The sequence below is a fragment of the Felis catus genome, chromosome A3 (genome assembly GCF_018350175.1).
Source record: "Felis catus isolate Fca126 chromosome A3, F.catus_Fca126_mat1.0, whole genome shotgun sequence".
NCBI classification, from domain to species: Eukaryota; Metazoa; Chordata; class Mammalia; order Carnivora; family Felidae; genus Felis; species Felis catus.
The window spans coordinates 52,293,019-52,311,970 of NC_058370.1; the positions used below are offsets into that span (position 1 = coordinate 52,293,019).

The window sequence follows — 18,952 nt, forward strand, 5'->3', positions numbered from 1 at the left end:
ATAATTTAATTCCAGACTAGAATTTAGTACTTAATTTAAAACTTTTTGAAATAAGTAAAATGTTTTAAAGCAATTTCTATTTAGCTTAATTAAATTTTAAATGTTTGTTTTTGAGAGAGAGAGAGGGGGAGTGAGCGGGGGTGGGGGGGTGGCAGAGAGAGAGAGAGAGAGAGAGAGAGAGAGAGACCCAGAATCTGAAGCAGGCTCCAGGTCCTGAGCTGTCAGCACAGAGCCTGACACAGGGCTTGAACTCACATACCATGAGATCATGACCTGAGCCAGAGTTGGACATCCAACTGACTTAGGCACTCAGGCACCCCTATTTAGCTTAATTAATGGTGGGTATATCAAGGAAGCATTTTTTTTCCCTTCTATTTCTAAATTTTCAAAATGGGAAAAACTAATCATAATGTAACTTCAATGTCTGTATTTCTACTATGACCAGATCCTACTACAACAAGATGGCACTATTTAGTCTATACCTCAAAGACTATCTCCTCATTTCACTGCCCGTATTACACAGTTTCTGAGTTTGTAACAGTGCCCTTGGTAGTGACATTTCCCTGCTGCTGCCTGGAGATAGTGAAGCCAAGACACCCTGCTCTCGTTGCATGTAAAATTCCACAGTCAAATGAAATCAGTCGGATTTTCAACATACTTGGTGGAGGAGCTATCTCAGGGGGAGGAAGGGAAAGCTGCATGTTTCTTTCAATTTTGACTTTACCTTTCTTGTTTAGCTCCCTCGGTTTCAGTCTGAGACACAGATTTATTTTTCTGTTGTTTTAGAACATTGTGAACGCGGACTTTGTAGTTCTCAAATTCAGAGGCTATAGTAGCTTGTTCTGCCTATGACATTTAAAAGAGAGAGAATAATTTTTCTATTGTGTTTTATATTGTAACATAATCCTCTTATTTTCTTTCAGATTAATGACTTACAATGAAAACCTGTTTTAGAAAATGAATAAAATGGCTGACACTCTTTATCCCTTTGATTAACTTACCCTAAAAAGTGTGTTTCTGTTGGCCTTACACTTTTTAATTCTTTGAATGATATAATTTTGTTTGACAGGAGATGTTTCTACATGTTTTCCTCCCTGGTAGATTCATTGAGTACCCATAAATTTTGTAATGGCACTATTTCTGCCTTTGGAAACTTGGAAAGATTTTTACTTAAGATAGTCCCTCTTTTCATAAATACAAGAAAAATTAATTCAAATAAATTAAACTACTTGAACTTCAGATTTCTAAGGCGAGAGGGAAAAGTGAAATTCTAGGTCTTTCACTTTCCCAAGGTGATCTCCCATTACCCTTCTGCCAAAATTGCTTAGATGATAGCTGCACCTCTCACAAAGCTACTGTATTGAGTTTGTTTTGTATGCTGAAGAAAGCAGGCCCTCAGAGCCATTCTAGTAGAATGTTATTTTATAATCATTTGGCCCTCAGAAACAACTATATGCTTTTTAGATTATAAAATTTAAAGAAAATAACTCTTACATACAGAAATTGCAAAACAAGGTTAAAATGGAAACATGTACCTATGTCTTCCCTTTTAACAACAACAAAAAAAAGGTTATGCACATGACAGGATTGGGATGGGGTTGGGGTTAGAGTCAGATGAGCTGCACCTAGTTTTCCTCTAATAAGTGCTCTTAAATAACAGCAAACACTAAAAGGCCAGACCACAGCCCTCCCGTGAACTGCTTGCTAGGTGATAACAACACCTGTCGTCTGTGTCCATGTGAAGCATGTACCTTGGCAGCGTGGCATTCTTCTTGAAGGGCTGTCACTTTTTGCTGGTACGCACTCAATGTGCGCTGGTGCTGGTCTGCAGAGGTCTTCAGCTGTTCATGAACTTTATGTTTCTCAGAGGTTATGTCAGCCAGCTGAATCTGGGACAGACCTTTCAATTAAGCTCTAGCAAATTGGATCTTCACTAATTAAAGATGTTCCTTTAAATAAACTTGAGTTTTGGATCATGAGTATGTATAAGGTATAAAACTAAATAGAATTTAAAATATCTATTATTATTAAAAGAGTAAAGGCAACATAATAGAACATTTCCCCAATAAATTCAGTTTTCCTTAAAATCAATCATGAAAAATCATAAATTCCAGACTACTTGTTATAGTTCAACGTTTAATTGAATATATCAAGATATTATATAAATATAACAGTTATAAAAATATATATAATAATGGAAATATATATACATATGTATACAATATAAACATATGAAACCATTTTATAAACTGATTCTTGTGACTGCACTATCATTTAGAAAGCTCAGATACAGCTCTGGGGCCGTGTTGATTTTGTGTTGTACTATTTTTAGTGCATTAAGGATTTTCAAATACATGAAGAGAATCTAGCTTAAGCTAAATGGGATACTCCAGTTATATGCCATACCTGGCTTACTGCTTCTACTTTTTCAAAATGTTGAGGAAGGATATGGGGTGGGGGGGGAATGTGTGTGGGTATATAAATATATGTACATAAGGATATTTAGAAAAATCCCTATATGGTACCTTACTTCTTTTGTAAATCCTCAGAAGTAAAAAGAATCTTACTTTATAGACTTCTACTTGCTGCTGGCTTGCCTCCAGCTCACCCTTTAAAGATGCTTGAAGTATTAAGTGATCAGTTTCCTAAAGAATAAGAATCCTGGTTATATTTAGAAAAGAAGGGATATATAGATACATAAACTGAAATATGAAAATGGGAAATTAACATACTGCTTGCTTTGAATCTGCCAGTTCTTTTTTGGTTTTCACAAGCAACTGCTTGATTTTGGTATTCTTTTCCTCAGATTGTTGCACTGAAGACTGTAGTGAAGCTAGCGAAGGAAATAATTTCAGAAGAGGTTGAACAATTTGTATGAATGACTTTAAATAAAGAAATGACAAGTCTTTTCTTTGTATTAACCCATATTTAAAAGAAACTTGTCTTAGCCTTTTATTATGGAACATTTCAAATATACACGACAGCAGTGCCAACAGTGTAATAAACTCCTGGCACCCCTCTCTCAGCTTTAACAATTACCAATACATGGCCAGTCTTATTTCACACAGAACAGGAATCTGGTCTGCAAGCTAAAATCTGGCTGCTGCCTGTTTTGTAAAGAGTTTTATTAGAACACAGTCAAGTTCATTTATTTACATATTGTTCACATTTGCTTTAGTATAACAATGACAAATTTACTAATGGCGACAGAGATATGATATGACCTGTAAAGCCTAAAATATTTACTGTGTGGCCCTTGAAAGAAAAAGTTTGCCAGCCACTAACCTATACCCTTACCTATTCCTTATGCCCTCACTGGTTTTGGGGTGATTGTTTTTGTTTTTTGTTTTTTTGGTTCTTCACAAGAAATCCATTGAACTGTAAATATTTCAGTATACATCTCTTAAAATAAAGTTATATACTTAGTGTATAACTAAAAGATAAAAGCTTTACTTTTAAGAAGTACCTCAAAAGAGGTGCCATGTATTTCCAATTATATCACAGCAGAGGCACATACCTGGTTGTCTGTTTTCGTGGTACTAATTGTTTTATGGAATGGGACTGTCAGTGACAGTTCACTAAGGAACAAATAAAACACGATAAAAACAAAAAACTTTTATGCTAACAGAGGTTAAAAAAAAAAAAAAAACATCATATAGGAATAAGTGGATTTACTGTCTAGATCACAGGTGCCCAACTACAACCAGCAGGCCAAATCTGGTCACAGCCTGTTGTGAAAGAGACGAAGAGTGTATGATAAGAGACCACGTAGCCTGTGAAGCCATGGAGACTGACTTCCTGGTCCTTCAAGAAACAGTGTGCTGGACACCTGGTCTAAGCGAATTACATGGGCACTATGTAATTGTGCTGCTAAAGTATATTATAATCAATGATTAACTTTATGTAGTTGTACTACATGTAAATATGAACACATATACTTTAAGAATGTATCTTAACTATGCCTTCTTATAAGTTTAATTTAGTTAACTTCAGGCAACTATTTGCTCAGTTCTGAAAAGCATTTTCTAAAGCACAAATTACATATAAAACCTTTGTTAAGTGCTTCAGGAATTATGATAAGATACAGTAAGTTCCTGAGCTCAAACCGTCTAAAAATGAAATTGGGGGATAACATTTCACATGGTAACATAAAGCAAGATATAAATGTATGAAAGAAATACAAAAGGCTATAGAGATCCACAGGAGCCAAAGGTTATATAAAGTTTGCACAGGACAAAAAAGAATTCATAGAATAGGAAACACTGAAGATTAGGAAGGATTCCCAAACGTGGGCATGATGGCGGGAGTGCGAGGGCATGAAAGGAGATTTCCTTTAGATATGAGATACACAGTTACAGAGTGGGGATAAATGTTGGAGGGGTTTCAGATTAAGATGTGTGTTGCTAATTTATTAAGCAACCTCCCCCCCCCCCCCGCCCCAGAACATTGTCTGGACGTTTTATCTTTTTCCTACTCTACCACATCTCCTTAGCCCAGCCTTCCAAGCCCTTCCTGCCATTAGCCTGGCGGCTTTTGGCAGATTCTACACCATTCCATTTAATCCAATATGTTGGCAGACCAATCTTCCCCCACTGTCTTTAAAAAGGGCCCCAATACATTCTTCAGGTACTTCATGAACTGGATCAAAAATGTCTTCCTAATCATACCTCACTTCTCCCTGGCAGGTCAAGTCTTTCACTCCAACTGATCAAGACTTCCAAAATTATGTTACTTCTTTTAACTTTTGCTCGTACCATGGCTGCATAAAGGAATACTCTTTCCCTGTCTGCTTTTTCTCTCCAAACCTTACCTTCAGGACTCACCTTGAGGCCCAACTTGCAATTGTTTCAGTCTACAGAATCTCTCTCCTCTGAACTCTAGTACTCACTTCCTGTACCATTTATTTCTATACTTATTTATTGAATAAATATCTTTTTTTTAGTTTTTCCAAGGTATCAATCAATCTTCTCTTTCAGTTTAGTTGATGATCAAACATACACGTAATAACTAATTCATAAAACGAAATGTTTGTAGAAGGAAGATGGCCGGCGTAGGAGGATGCTGGGCTCACCGGTCACTTAGATACCACCTACACCTGCCTAAATAACCCAGAACACCGCCAGAAGACTAGCAGAACGGAGTCTCCGGAGCCAAGCGCAGACGAGAGGCCCATGGAAGAGGGTAGGAAGGGTGGCGAGGTGAAGCCCGCTACAAGGACTGGCAGGAGGGAGCCGGGGTGGAGGGGCAACCCGCTGGCCAAGCAGAGGCACCGAGTCTGGCTTGCAAAAGCGGAGGGGCCAGACGGAGTGTGTTCAGACAGCAAGCGGGACTTATCATCTGATCGGAGAGCCGGAGGGCTGGAGGACAACAGGAGGTAGAGTTGTTGAGCCCCGGACAACAGAGCTCAGCTTGGCTGGGAACAGAGGCGCTCGCCAGTGCCATCTCCCTCGCCGATCCCCCAGCCCAAATCCCAAAGGGAACCAGTTGCTGCCAGGGAACTTGCTTGCACCTGGCAAACACCCAACGTTGTGCTTCTGCGGATCCATCCGTCCAGCGGCAGGTCTGACTCCCTCCGGTGCCACAGGGCCCCTCCCGAAGCAGATCACCGAAGGATAAGCGAGCTGAGCCTGCCACTCCTGCCCCTGTACACCTTGCCAATCCACTCCAGCTAATACACCAGATCCCCAGCACCACAAGCCTGGCAGTGTGCAAGTAGCCCAGACGGGCCACGCCACCCCACAGTGAATCCCACCCCTAGGAGAGGGGAAGAGAAGGTACACACCAGTCTGACAGTGGCCCCAGCGGTGGGCAGGGGGCAGACATCAGGTCTGACTGCAGCCCCGCCCACCAAATCCAGTTATTCAAAACAGCACAGGGGAAGTGCCCTGCAGGTCTGCACCACTCCAGGGACTATCCAAAATGACCAAATGGAAGAATTCCCCTCAAAAGAATCTCCAGGAAATAACAACAGCTAACGAACTGATCAAAAAGAATTTAAACAATAAAACAGAAAGTGAATTTAGAATAATAGTCATGAAATTAATCGCTGAGCTTGAAAACAGTATAGAGGACAGCAGAAAATCTATTGCTACAGGGATCAAGGGACTAAGGAATAGTCAGGAGGAGCTAAAAAATGCTATAAACGAGCTGCGAAATAAAATGGAAACGACCACGGCTCGGACTGAAGAGGCAGAGGAGAGAATAGGTAAACTAGAAGATAAAATTATGGAAAAAGAGGAAGCTGAGAAAAAGATAAAATAATCCAGAAGTATGAGGGGAAAATTAGAGAACTAAGTGATGCACTAAAGAGAAATAATCTACGCATAACTGGTATTCCAGAGGAGGAAGAGAGAGGGAAAGGTGCTGAAGGTGTACTTGAAGAAATCGTAACTAAGAACTTCCCTGATCTGGGAAAGGAAAAAGACATTGAAATCCAAGAGGCACAGAGAACTCCCTTCAGATGTAACTTGAATCGATCTTCTGCACAACATATCATAGGGAAACTGCAAAATACAAGGATAAAGAGAAAATTCTGAAAGCAGCGAGGGAAAAACGTGCTCTAACATATAAAGGGAAACTGATAAGATTTGTGATGGATCTCTCTTCTGAAACTTGGCAGGCCAGAAAGGAATGGCAGGAGATCTTCAATGTGAAGAACAGAAAAAATATGCAGCCGAGAATCCTTTATCCAGCAAGTCTGTCATTTAGAATAGAAGGAGAGATAAAGGTCTTCCCAAACAAACAAAAACTGAAGGAATTTGTCACCACTAAACGAGCCCTACAAGAGATCCTAAGGGGGATCCTGTGAGACAAAGTACCAGAGACATCACTACAAGCATAAAACACACAGACATCACAATGACACTATAGCCATATCTTTCTATAATAACACTGAATGTAAATGGACTAAATGTGCCAACCAAAAGACATAGGGTATCAGAATAGATAAAAACACAAGACCCATCTATTTGCTGTCTACAAGAGACTCATTTTAGACCTGAGGACACCTTCAGATTGAGAGTGAGGGGATGGAGAACTATTTATCATGCTACTGGAAGTCAAAAGAAAGCTGGAGTGGCCATACTTATATCAGACAAACTAGACTTTAAATTAAAGGCTGTCACAACAGATGAAGAATTACAGGCATTATGTAATAATTACAGGGAGTATCCATCAGGAAGAGCTAACAATTATAAATGTCTGTGCACCGAATATGGGAGCCCCCAAATAAATAAAACAATTACTCATAAACATAAGCAACCTTATTGATAAGAATGTGGTAACTGCAGGGGACTTTAACACTCCACTTACAGAAATGGACAGATCATCTAGATACACGGCCAATAAAGAAACAAGGGCCCTGAATGAAAGATTGGATCAGATGGACTTGACAGATATATTTAGAACTCTACATCCCAAAGCAACAGAATATACTTTCTTCTCGAGTGCACATGCAACATTCTCCAAGATAGATCATATACTGGGTCACAAAACAGCCCTTCATAAGTATACAAGAATTGAGATCATACCATGCACACTTTCAGACCACAATGCGATGAAGCTGGAAATCAACCACAGAAAAAAGTCTGGAAAACCTCCAAAAGCATGGAGGGTAAAGAACACCCCACTAACGAATGAGTGGGTCAACCAGGCAATTAGAGAAGAAATTTAAAAATATATGGAAACAAAGGAAAATGAAAATACAACAATCCAAACGCTTTGGGATGCAGCGAAGGCAGTCCTGAGAGGAAAATACATTGCAATCCAGGCCTATCTCAAGAAACAAGAAAAATCCCAAATACAAAATCTAACAGCACACCTAAAGGAAACAGAAGCAGAACAGCAAAGACAGCCTAAACCCAGCAGAAGAAGAGAAATAATAAAGATCAGAGCAGAAATAAACAATATAGAATCTACAAAAACGGTAGGGCAGATCAACGAAACCAAGAGTTGGTTTTTTGAAAAAATAAACAAAATTGATAAACCTCTAGCCAGGCTTCTCAAAAAGAAAAGGGAGATGACCCAAATAGATAAAATCATGAATGAAAATGGAATTATTACAACCAATCCCTCAGAGATACAAGCAATTATCAGGGAATACTCTGAAAAATTATAAACCAACAAACTGGACAACCTAGAAGAAATGGGCAAATTCCTAAACACCCACACACTTCCAAAACTCAATCAGGAGGAAAGAGAAAGCTTGAATAAGACACATAACCAGCGAAGAAATTGAATCAGTTATCAAAAATCTCCCAACAAATAAGAGTCCAGGACCAGATGGCTTTCCAGGGGAGTTCTACCAGACATTTAAAGCGGAGATAATACCTATCCTTCTTAAGCTATTCCAAAAAATAGAAAGGGAAGGAAAACTTCCAGACTCATTCTATGAAGCCAGTATTACTTTGATTCCTAAACCAGACAGAGACCCAGTAAAAAAAAGAGAACTACAGGCCAATATCCCTGATGATATGGATGCAAAAATTCTCAGTAAGATACTAGCAACTAGAATTCAACAGCATATAAAAAGAATTATTCACCATGATCAAGTGGGATTCATTCCTGGGATGCAGGGCTGGTTCAACATTCGCAAATCAATCAATGTGATACATCACATTAGTAAAAGAAAAGATAAGAACCATATGATCCTGTCAATCGATGCAGAAAAGGCCTTTGACAAAATCCAGCACCCTTTCTTAATAAAAACCCTTGAGAAAGTCGGGATAGAAGGAACATACTTAAACATCATAAAAAACATCATAAAAGCCATTATAAAAGCCATTTATGAAAAGCCCACAGCTAACATCATCCTCAATGGGGAAAAACTGAGAGCTTTTTCCCTGAGATCAGGAACACAACAGGAATGTCCATTCTCACCGCTGTTGTTTAACATAGTGTTGGAAGTTCTAGCATCAGCAATCAGACAACAAAAGGAAATCAAAGGCATCAAAATTGGCAAAGATGAAGTCAAGCTTTCGCTTTTTGCAGATGACATGATATTATACATGGAAAATCTGGTAGACTCCACCAAAAGTCTGCTAGAACTGATACAGGAATTCAGCAAAGTTGCAGGATACAAAATCAATGTACAGAAATCAGTTGCATTCTTATACACTAATAATGAAGATACAGAAAGACAAATAAACTGATCCCATTCACAATTGTACCAAGAAGCATAAAATACCTAGGAATAAATGTAACCAAAGATGTAAAAGATCTGTATGCTGAAAACTATAGAAGGCTTATGAAGGTAATTGAAGAAGATATAAAGAAATGGAAAAACATTCCATGCTCATGGATTGGAAGAATAAATATTGTCAACATGTCAATACTACCCAAAGCCATCTACACATTCAATGCAATCCCAATCAAAATTGCACCAGCATTCTTCTCGAAACTAGAACAAGTAATCCTAAAATTCATATGGAACCACAAAAGGCCCTGAATAGCCAAGGTAATTTTGAAGAAGAAGACCAAAGCAGGAGGCATCACAATCCCAGACTTTAGCCTCTACTACAAAGCTGTCATCATCAAGACAGCATGGTATTGGCACAAAAACAGACCACATAGACCAATGGAATAGAATAGAAACCCCAGAACTAGACCCACAAACGTATGGCCAACTCATCTTTGACAAAGCAGGAAAGAACATACAATGGAAAAAAGTCTCTTTAACAAATGGTGCTGGGAGAACTGGACAGCAACATGCAGAAGATTGAAACTAGACCATTTTTCACACCATTCACAAAAATAAACTCAAAATGGATAAAGGACCTGAATGTGAGACAGGAAACCATCAAAACTCTAGAGGAGAAAGCAGGAAAAGACCTCTCTGACCTCAGCCTCAGCAATTTCTTACTTGCACATCTCCAAAGGCAAGGGAATTAAAAGCAAAAATGAGTTACTGGGACCTTATGAAGATAAAAAGCTTCTGCACAGCAAAGGAAACAACCAACAAAACTAAAAGGCAACCAACGGAATGGGAAAAGATATTCGCAAATGACATATCGGACAAAGGGCTAGTATCCAAAATCTATAAAGAGCTCACCAAACTCCACACCCGAAAAACAAATAATCCAGTGAAGAAATGGGCAGGAAACATGAACAGACACTTCTCTAAAGAAGACATCCGGATGGCCAACAGGCACTTGAAAAGATGCTCAACGTTGCTCCTCATCATGGAAACACAAATCAAAACCACACTCAGATATCCCCTCATGCCAGTCAGAATGGCCAAAAGGAACAAATTAGGAGAGTATAGATGCTGGAGAGGATGTAGAGAAAGGGGAAAGAGATACAGGAGTACTGATGTATAGGGGCACTTGTACCCCAATGTTTATAGCAGCACTCTCAACAATAGCCAAATTATGGAAAGAGCCTAAATGTCCATCAACTGATGAATGAATAACGAAATAGTGGTTTATATACACAATGGAGTACTACGTGGCAATGAGAAAGAATGAAATATGTCCCTTTGTAGCAACATGGATGGAACTGGAGAGTGTTATGCTAAGTGAAATAAGCCATACAGAGAAAGACAGATACCATATGTTTTCACTCTTATGTGGATTCTGAGAAACCTATCAGAGACCCATGGTGGAGGGGAAGGAAAAAAAAAAAAAAGAGGTTAGAGTGGGAGAGAGCCAAAGCATAAGAGACTCTTAAAAAGTGAGAAGAAACTGAGGGTTGATGGGGGGTGGGAGAGAGGGGAGGGTGGTGATGGGTATTGAGGAGGGCACCTTTTGGGATGAGCACTGGGTGTTGCATGGAAACCAATTTGACAATAAATATCATATATTGAAAAAAAACAACAAAAGAATCCCAAATGTTTTACTGAAGGAACATAATCTAGAGTTCTACCTTTCAATGCACCAAGGACACAGTTGGAAAATATGGTATGTACATAAGAAGAGATACATGCATAGTGAATTGTCTGGAAACTCTACAGTCGTTTCAATTATCTGAATATGTTATTTTTTCCCCCCTGGATGCAGGCAGATATCAGAAGTCTGCATATGTGGCTTCATTCCTTTGTTTATTCATGGAATCACGTTTATTCAGCTGTGATTTGGCTACAGGTTGAATGAAATACCCATTATGAAACATTCATGGGAGATTTGTTACTTTATTTATTGTGGGGATGCCATTGAAAATACAAATCTGGATTATCTGGATTATCAGTGGTTTCTGTTAAAAGTAAATATAAAATGGATACTGGGTTTGAAAATTCCCCGAGCAGACAAAACCATTTAAGTCATATAACTGAAACTTATTTAGCTTATTGTGCAAAACAAGTGAACTTGTCATCTGGGAACCCCCAATGTAATAACCAATCATTGTAAAGGTTAAATTTACTTATTTTCACTTTACAAGCCAATCCTGTAAGGTAATACCCATGGGCTATCAGTCTCTGAATTTGAAAACTCCCATTTTGTGAAATGTTCTTATATGCACACGAGATTCTTACTAAATATTATTTATTGATTTGGTGGTTTTAATTTTTGCTATTTCTGGATGTTTGACATTCCTAAGGTAGCATTAGCTTCAAAATCACATATGAGACTATTGAAAACACTGATTTTATTAAAAAAACCTTTTTTTTACATTTATTTTTATTTTTGAGAGACAGAGGGCAAACAGAAGAGGGGAAGAGAGAGAGAAAGATACAGAATCAGAAGCAGGCTCTGAGCTATCAGCATAGGCCCCAACGGGGGGTTTGAAACCACAATCATGAGACCATGACCTGAGGTAAAGTCAGACGCTCAACCAACTAAGCCACCCAGGTATGCCTGGAAAACACAGATTTTAATGCCCCACACTTTAAGATTCTGATTCTTTACATCTGTGCCTGGGCTTTCCAAAAAGCTCTCCAATACTGTGTGATATTCAAGTTAGGTCTGGGACCATTCAAGTTATGGCCTGGGACCACATAACACAGTGTTTCTTTCATAAAAATGTCTTAAAAAAATTTTTTTTTTCATTTATTTTTCATGGACAGAGAGACAGAGCACAAGTGGGGGAGGGGCAGAGAGAGGAGACACAGAATCCAAAGCAGGCTTCAGGCTCTGAGCTGTCAGCACAGAGCCCGATGCAGGGCTTGAACTCACAAACCGTGAGGTCATGACTTGAGCCGAGGTTGGATGCTTAACCGACTGAGCCACCCAGGCACCCTCTTTTATAAAAATGTCTTAAAAAAAAATTCTCTCACACATCTTAGTACCAGGAAAAGCTATGTTTCTTGCAATTATCACATTTGTTTTAATATTGTGGCTATTATAAACTCTGTACATGAGAATGTTTCTGTCTTTGTATGGCTTCTGGGAAACTCCAAGCCAATTTATGGAGACCAAAGTGATACCAAAAGCACACAGAACATACACTTTATGTCTTGATGTTATGTCTGACTTTACTGTATAGTCCTATATCTCAACATTTGCTTTTATCTCATTTCCTCATCATTTATATATCTGAAATATTGTACAGTAGTATCTTTGCAGCCACCTCAAATCATTTTATGGGATTTCTGCTTCTTGTCATGTGGGAGTAACAAGTTTTAGACTTACTTTCCACCATAATCAATTAGAAAACTGAACAAAATATATGAAAAATAATCCTGCTTTCTGACATTAGACAATAAGCACTATAGAGCTGTGATCCCTGAGAGAAGGTAAACAAGGTGAGCCCTATTACAGTGCAGCTTTTGGTCAGGAGGCAATTTCTAGACTGTGGTACAGAAAGGGACTCCCAAACAGAGCAGTGGTCTTGCTGAGATTCAAAGAACAATAGCTTTGGAAAGAACAGTGAATAGGGACCTATAATTGGAACAATTCCCAGGGCTCACAAAGGGCTATAAATTGTTCCAACCAGCCAGAGTAAAGAGACGTTGTTTAATACATAGGCACTCAGTAGACATCAGAAGATCCCTATTTTAGTAGAGAGGCTGAACTAAATCTGTATGAAAGGGCTCTCTACACTTGTCCTAAAAAATAAAAAAGAAGGAAAAACAAGCCACAAAAGAATAAAACTGATCTATAAATGCCTGCCAAAGTTTAACTCTGTAAGTGAATACAAAAAATCTAGCACTCAACATGTAAAATTCACATCCAATTAAAAAATTATTTCCCATGCAAAGAAGCAGGGAATTATTACTGATAACAGGAGAAAAAAATTCAATCAATAGATTTAGAACAATAAATCACAGAATATGCTTAAAGACTGGAAGGAAAATATAATGAAGAGATAAATGGAAAACAGGAACAAAAAAAACACAAATGGAATTTCTGGAGATGAAAAATATAATACCTCAAGAAAATATCAATGGATGGTAATAAAATATTAGACTCTGGAGATGAGAGAATTTAAAAATTACTTACTAATAGAAACAACTAGAATAGAAACTATATTATATTTAATAATAGAAAGTATCCAAAAAGAAGCTCAGAAAGTGAAAAAAAAATAGAAAAAATGAACAAATTATCACTAATCTATGGTGATATATCAAGTGGTCTAATGTGTGTAATTGGAATCTCAGGGGAAAAAAGAAGGAGGATTTAAACAAGAAAGAATAAAGTAAACAATGGCCAAAAATATGATCAACTTGAAGAAAACTAGAAAATCTAAATACAGAGAAGAAATGCAAAAAACCACAAGCAGGATATAAACAGGGAAAGAAAACATAACGATGCACATCATAAAATTCTATGCCCAGCAGAACTATCTTTCAAAAATGAAGGCATTCTCCCCTCAAAATGACGAAACGAAGGAATTCATCCCAAAAGAAAGAGGAGGAAGAAATGACAGGAAGGGGCTTAACTAACACAGATACAAGCAAGATGTCTGACCAGAATTAGAATCATGAAATAAGAATACTAGCTGGAGTCGAAAATAGATTAGAATCCCTTTCTGCAGAGATAAAAGAAGTAAAAGCCAGTCAGGATGAAATAAAAAATGTTATAACTGAGCTGAAATCTCGAATGGATGCCATGGCGTCAAGGATGGATGAGACAGAGCAGAGAATCAGTGATATAGAGGACAAACTTATGGAGAATAATGAAGCAGAAAAAAAGAGGGAGACTAAGGAAAAAGAGCACAATTTAAGAATTAGAGAAATCAGTGACTCATTAAAAAGGAACAACGTTAGAATCATAGGGGTCCCAGAAGATGAAGAGAGAGAAAAAGAGGTAGAAGGGTTATGGGAGCAAATCATAGCAGAAAACTTTCCTAAGCTGGGGGAAGAAACAGACATCAAAATCCAGGAAGCACAGAGGACTCCCATTAGATTAAAAAAAAAAACAACTGTCAGCAAGGCCTATCATAGTCAAATTCACAAAATACTCAGGCAAGGAGAGAATCATGAAAGCAGCAAAGGAAAAAAAGTTCTTAACCTACAAGGGAAGACAAATCAGATTTGCAGCAGACTTGTCCACAGAAACTTGGCAAGCCAGAAAGGAGTGGCAGGATACATTCAATGTGCTGAATCAGAAAAAATATGCAGCCAAGAACTCTTTATCCAGCAAGGCTGTCATTCAAAATAGAAGGACAGATTAAAAGTTTCCCAAACAAAAATTAAAGGAGTTCGTGACCACTACACAAGTCCTGCAAGAAATTTTAAGGAGGGTTCCCTGAGGGAGAAAAGACTAAATAAATAAATAAGTAAATAAATAAAATAAAGACCAAAAGGAACAAAGACTAGAAAGAACGAAAGAACACCAGCAGAAACTCCAACTCTACAAGTAACATAATGGTAATAAATTCATATCTTTCAGTGCTCACTGTAAATCAATGTATTAAATGCTCCAATCAAAAGACATAGGGTGACAGAATGGACAAGGAAACAAGATCCATCTATACGCTGTTTACAAGACACCCACTTTAATCTAAAGACACCTTCAGATTGAAAGTGAGGGGATGGAGAACCATCTATCATGCTAATGGTCAATAAAAGAAAGCCAGAGTAGCCATATTTATATCAGACAACCTAGACTTTAAAGACTGTAGCAAGAGATGAAGAAGGGCATTTTATCATAATTAAGGGGTCTATCCACCAAGAAGACCTGACAATTGTAAACATTTATGCACCAACTGTGGAAACACCCAAGCATATAAATCAATTAATCACAAACATAAAAAACTCATTGATAATAATACCATAATAGTAGGGGACTTCAACACCCCCACTTCCAGCAATAGACAGATCATCTAAACAAAAAACCAACAAGGAAACAATGTCTTTGAATAAAACACTGGACCAGATGGACTTAACAGATATATGCAGAAGATTTCATCCTAAAGCAGCGGAATATACATTCTTCTCTAGTGCACATGGATTGTTCTCCAGAACAGACCACATACCGGGACACAAATCAGCCCTCAACAAGTACAAAAAGATCGAGATCATACTGTGCATATTTCAGACCACAATGCTATGAAACTTGAAATCAACAATCAGTAAAACTAAAAGGCAACCGATGGAATGGGAGAAAATATTTGCAAATGACATATCAGATAAAGGGTTATTATCCAAAATCTATAAAGAACTTATCAAACTCAACACCCAAAAAACAAATAATCCAGTGAAGAAAAGGGCAACAGACATGAATAGACACTTATCCAAGGAAGACATCCAGATGGCCAACAGACACATGAAAAATGCTCAACATCACTCATCTTCAGGAAATACAAATCAAAACCACAATGAGATACCACCTCACATCAGTCAGAATGGCTATAATTAATAACTCAGGCAACAACAGATGTTGGCGAAGATGTAGAGAAAGAGGAACCCTGTTGCACTGCTGGTGGAAATGCAAACTGGTGCAGCCACTCTGGAAACAGTATGGAGTTTCCTCAAAAAAGTAAAAACAGAACTACCCTATGACCCAGCAATTGCACTACTAGGTATTTATCCAAGGGATACAGGTGTGCTGTTTATAGCAGCACTAGCAACAACAACAATCAAAGTATGGAAAGAGCCCAAACGTCCACATATGGATGAATGGATAAAGAAGATGTGGTATATATAGACAATGGAGTATTACTCAGCCATCAAAAAGAATGAAATCTTGCCATTTGCAAGTATGTGGATGGAACTAAAGGTATTATGCTAAGCATAATTAGTCAGAGAAAGACAAATATTATATGACTTCACTCTGAGGACTTTAAGACACATACCAGATGAACACAAGGGAAGGGAAGGAAAAGTAATATAAAAATGGGGAGGGGGAAAAACATAAGACTCTTAAACATGGAGAACAAACAGAGGGTTACTTGAGGGGTTGTGGGAGGGAGGGGGAGATGGGCTAAATGGGTAACAGGCATTATGGAATCTACCCTGAAATCATTGTTGTATTATATAGTAACTAACTTGGATGTAAAAAAAAAAAAAAAGAATAAAATTTTACAGTTAAGAAAAAAATGAAGGCAATTTTTTGGGGGTGAAAGACATAACAGAATTCAATACCTACAGCCCACAGTACAAGATATGTTAAAGGAAGTCCTTCAGGCAAAAGGAAAGTCATACTTGATGAAATCTGGATATACATGAAATGAAGAGCAACAGAGATAGTAAATATGTGGGTAAATAGTTAAAAAATTTTTTTCTAGTTTTTTATTTCTTTAAAACAGGGATTGGAAAATGTTTTACATGGTGAGGTAATAAATATTATAGTGTTGCAGGTGATACAGTATCTGTTACAACTACTCAACTGTGCTGTTATAGCATGAAAGTAGCCATAGGTGATACACACAAATGTACATGGCAATGTTTCAATAAAACCTTTATATATATATATATATATATATATATATATATATATATATATATACACATACACACACACACACATACAAATATAAAAACCTACATATATATATGATTAACTGTGGGCCATGGTTTGCATATCTCTCTTTAATAAAGAAATATTTTTAAAGAAAAACAACACAGTTATTACATTCCTAACACATGTGAAAAACATGTGAAGCAAATGTGTGATAAAAATAAAGACCAACAATGGGGAAACAAACAGTACTGTAAGATTCTTATACTATATATGAAGTGGTATAATTTACTTAAATGTAATCTGTAATAAACTTATGATATATTATAAACCCTAAACCCACCACTAAACACTAACAATGGTATAGCTAATAAAAGAGATAAAATAGCATCATATAAATTAATTCAAAAGAAGGCAGATAAAAGAGGAGAAAGGAAATGAATTACAAGAACAATAGAAAATAATCAGCAAGATAGATTTAAATCTAATCACATAAATATTTATGTTAAAAATAAATGACTTATATATTCCAATTAAATAGCAGAGACTGTCAGCTTGGAGAGAAAAGGAAGACCCAACTATATGCTATCTAAAAGGAATATTTTATAGACTTAGGTCTCAAGCCAAAGGATAGGAAAAGACATGCTATGTAAACAATAAAAGAAAGCTGGAGTGGTTACATTAATATCAAAGTGGACTTTAGAAAAATAAATATTACTAGTAATAAGACACATTTCATAACAATAGAGGAATTAAATTACCAAGAACAAGTAATGATTCTAAATGTAAATGTAGCTAATTCCAGAGTTTCTAAATATATGAAGCCAAAACTAACAGAAATGAAAACAGAAAGAAATCCACAGTTATGTTCAGGAAATTCAATATCCCTCTCTCCATACTTGATAAAGCAGTAATCAGAAAATCATTAAAAATACAGAAAACTGGGGTGCCTGGGTGGCGCAGTCAGTTAAGCGTCCGACTTCAGCCAGGTCACAATCTCGCGGTCCGTGAGTTTGAGCCCCGCGTCAGGCTCTGGGCTGATGGCTCGGAGCCTGGAGCCTGTTTCCGATTCTGTGTCTCCCTCTCTCTCTGCCCCTCCCCCGTTCATGCTCTGTCTCTCTCTGTCCCAAAAATAAATAAACGTTGAAAAAAAAAATACAGAAAACTTAAACAGTCACCTAACTTGACTTAATTGACATTAGTTAGAACACTCTATCCAACAACTAATACAGTTGAACACATTGTTTTCAAGTGCCTAAGGAGCATTCACCAAAAGAAATCTTATTCTGAACCCTAATACAAAACTGAATAAACTTAAAAGGACTGAAATCATGCAGAATATGTTTTTTAACTACAACAGAATTCAGTTAGAAATCATTAACAGAAAGATATTTGAAATTCCTTCAAACAAATTAAATAACACACTTGTAAATAACCCATGGGTCAAAGAAGAAATCCAAAGGAAATTTAAAAAATCTTGAGTGGAATAAGAAGTATAACATACCAGCTTATGAGATGTGGCTGAAGGAGTGCCTGGGGATATTTAGAGCTTTAGGTGCATACATGAGAAATCATTTTATGGAAAGAATGGAATGTAATCACCTTAAAAAGAAGGTTTAATTGCTATTTGATGTTCCTACTCTGCTGACAACCAGCAAATCGTGGATAAGACCATTTCTTACCTTTGTATCACTCACATAGCAGGTACTTAAGAAATGTTTAAGTAAGTGAATGCATTATTCACCAACGCAGACTGTACACATCCAAACAAAACATGGTTTTACAACCCTCCTGGTCCTTAAGAATAGTGAGCATTGTGTGAAAGCTCTGGTTGGCAGTCAAAGACTGGTGAAATGAACACCTAATGTTGCTGCCCTGTGTTCTGTTATGATGAAATTATTGTAAGTTAAAGTGAATTTTGTTTTACTCACCCATTTCTTCTTGCAGGGTTTCTTGTTTCTGCTTCTGAATTTTTATTTCTTGCTCCAAATCTTCTATCTTGCTGTTTTTATTAGCTAACTTTTGATTTAGTTCTTTCATCAAGCGTTCATAATCAGCTATTTCCATATTCATCAATGTGGTTTGCTGGGCATCCTGCACATATCAGAAATAAAAGATCCACATAATAGTAGATCAGTTGATTTGCAAAACTGTTAATTGCATAATTATAAATTATG

The 18,952-nt window shown here is 37.4% G+C and overlaps 1 protein-coding gene across 2 annotated transcripts in view; it reads right to left on the reverse strand.

Annotated features, from left to right (window-relative positions):
• GCC2 (GRIP and coiled-coil domain containing 2) overlaps positions 1-18,952 on the reverse strand; it is a 62,038-nt gene that overhangs the window by 19,545 nt on the left and 23,541 nt on the right. For both annotated transcript variants that reach the window (XM_003983863.6, XM_019826950.3), the window contains exons 13-17: positions 18,707-18,869; positions 2,733-2,833; positions 2,568-2,645; positions 1,752-1,889; positions 725-846 (exon numbers count right to left, since the gene is read on the reverse strand). In XM_003983863.6, the coding sequence (XP_003983912.4) occupies positions 725-846; positions 1,752-1,889; positions 2,568-2,645; positions 2,733-2,833; positions 18,707-18,869 (602 nt within the window). The remainder of the gene's footprint in view (positions 1-724; positions 847-1,751; positions 1,890-2,567; positions 2,646-2,732; positions 2,834-18,706; positions 18,870-18,952) is intronic.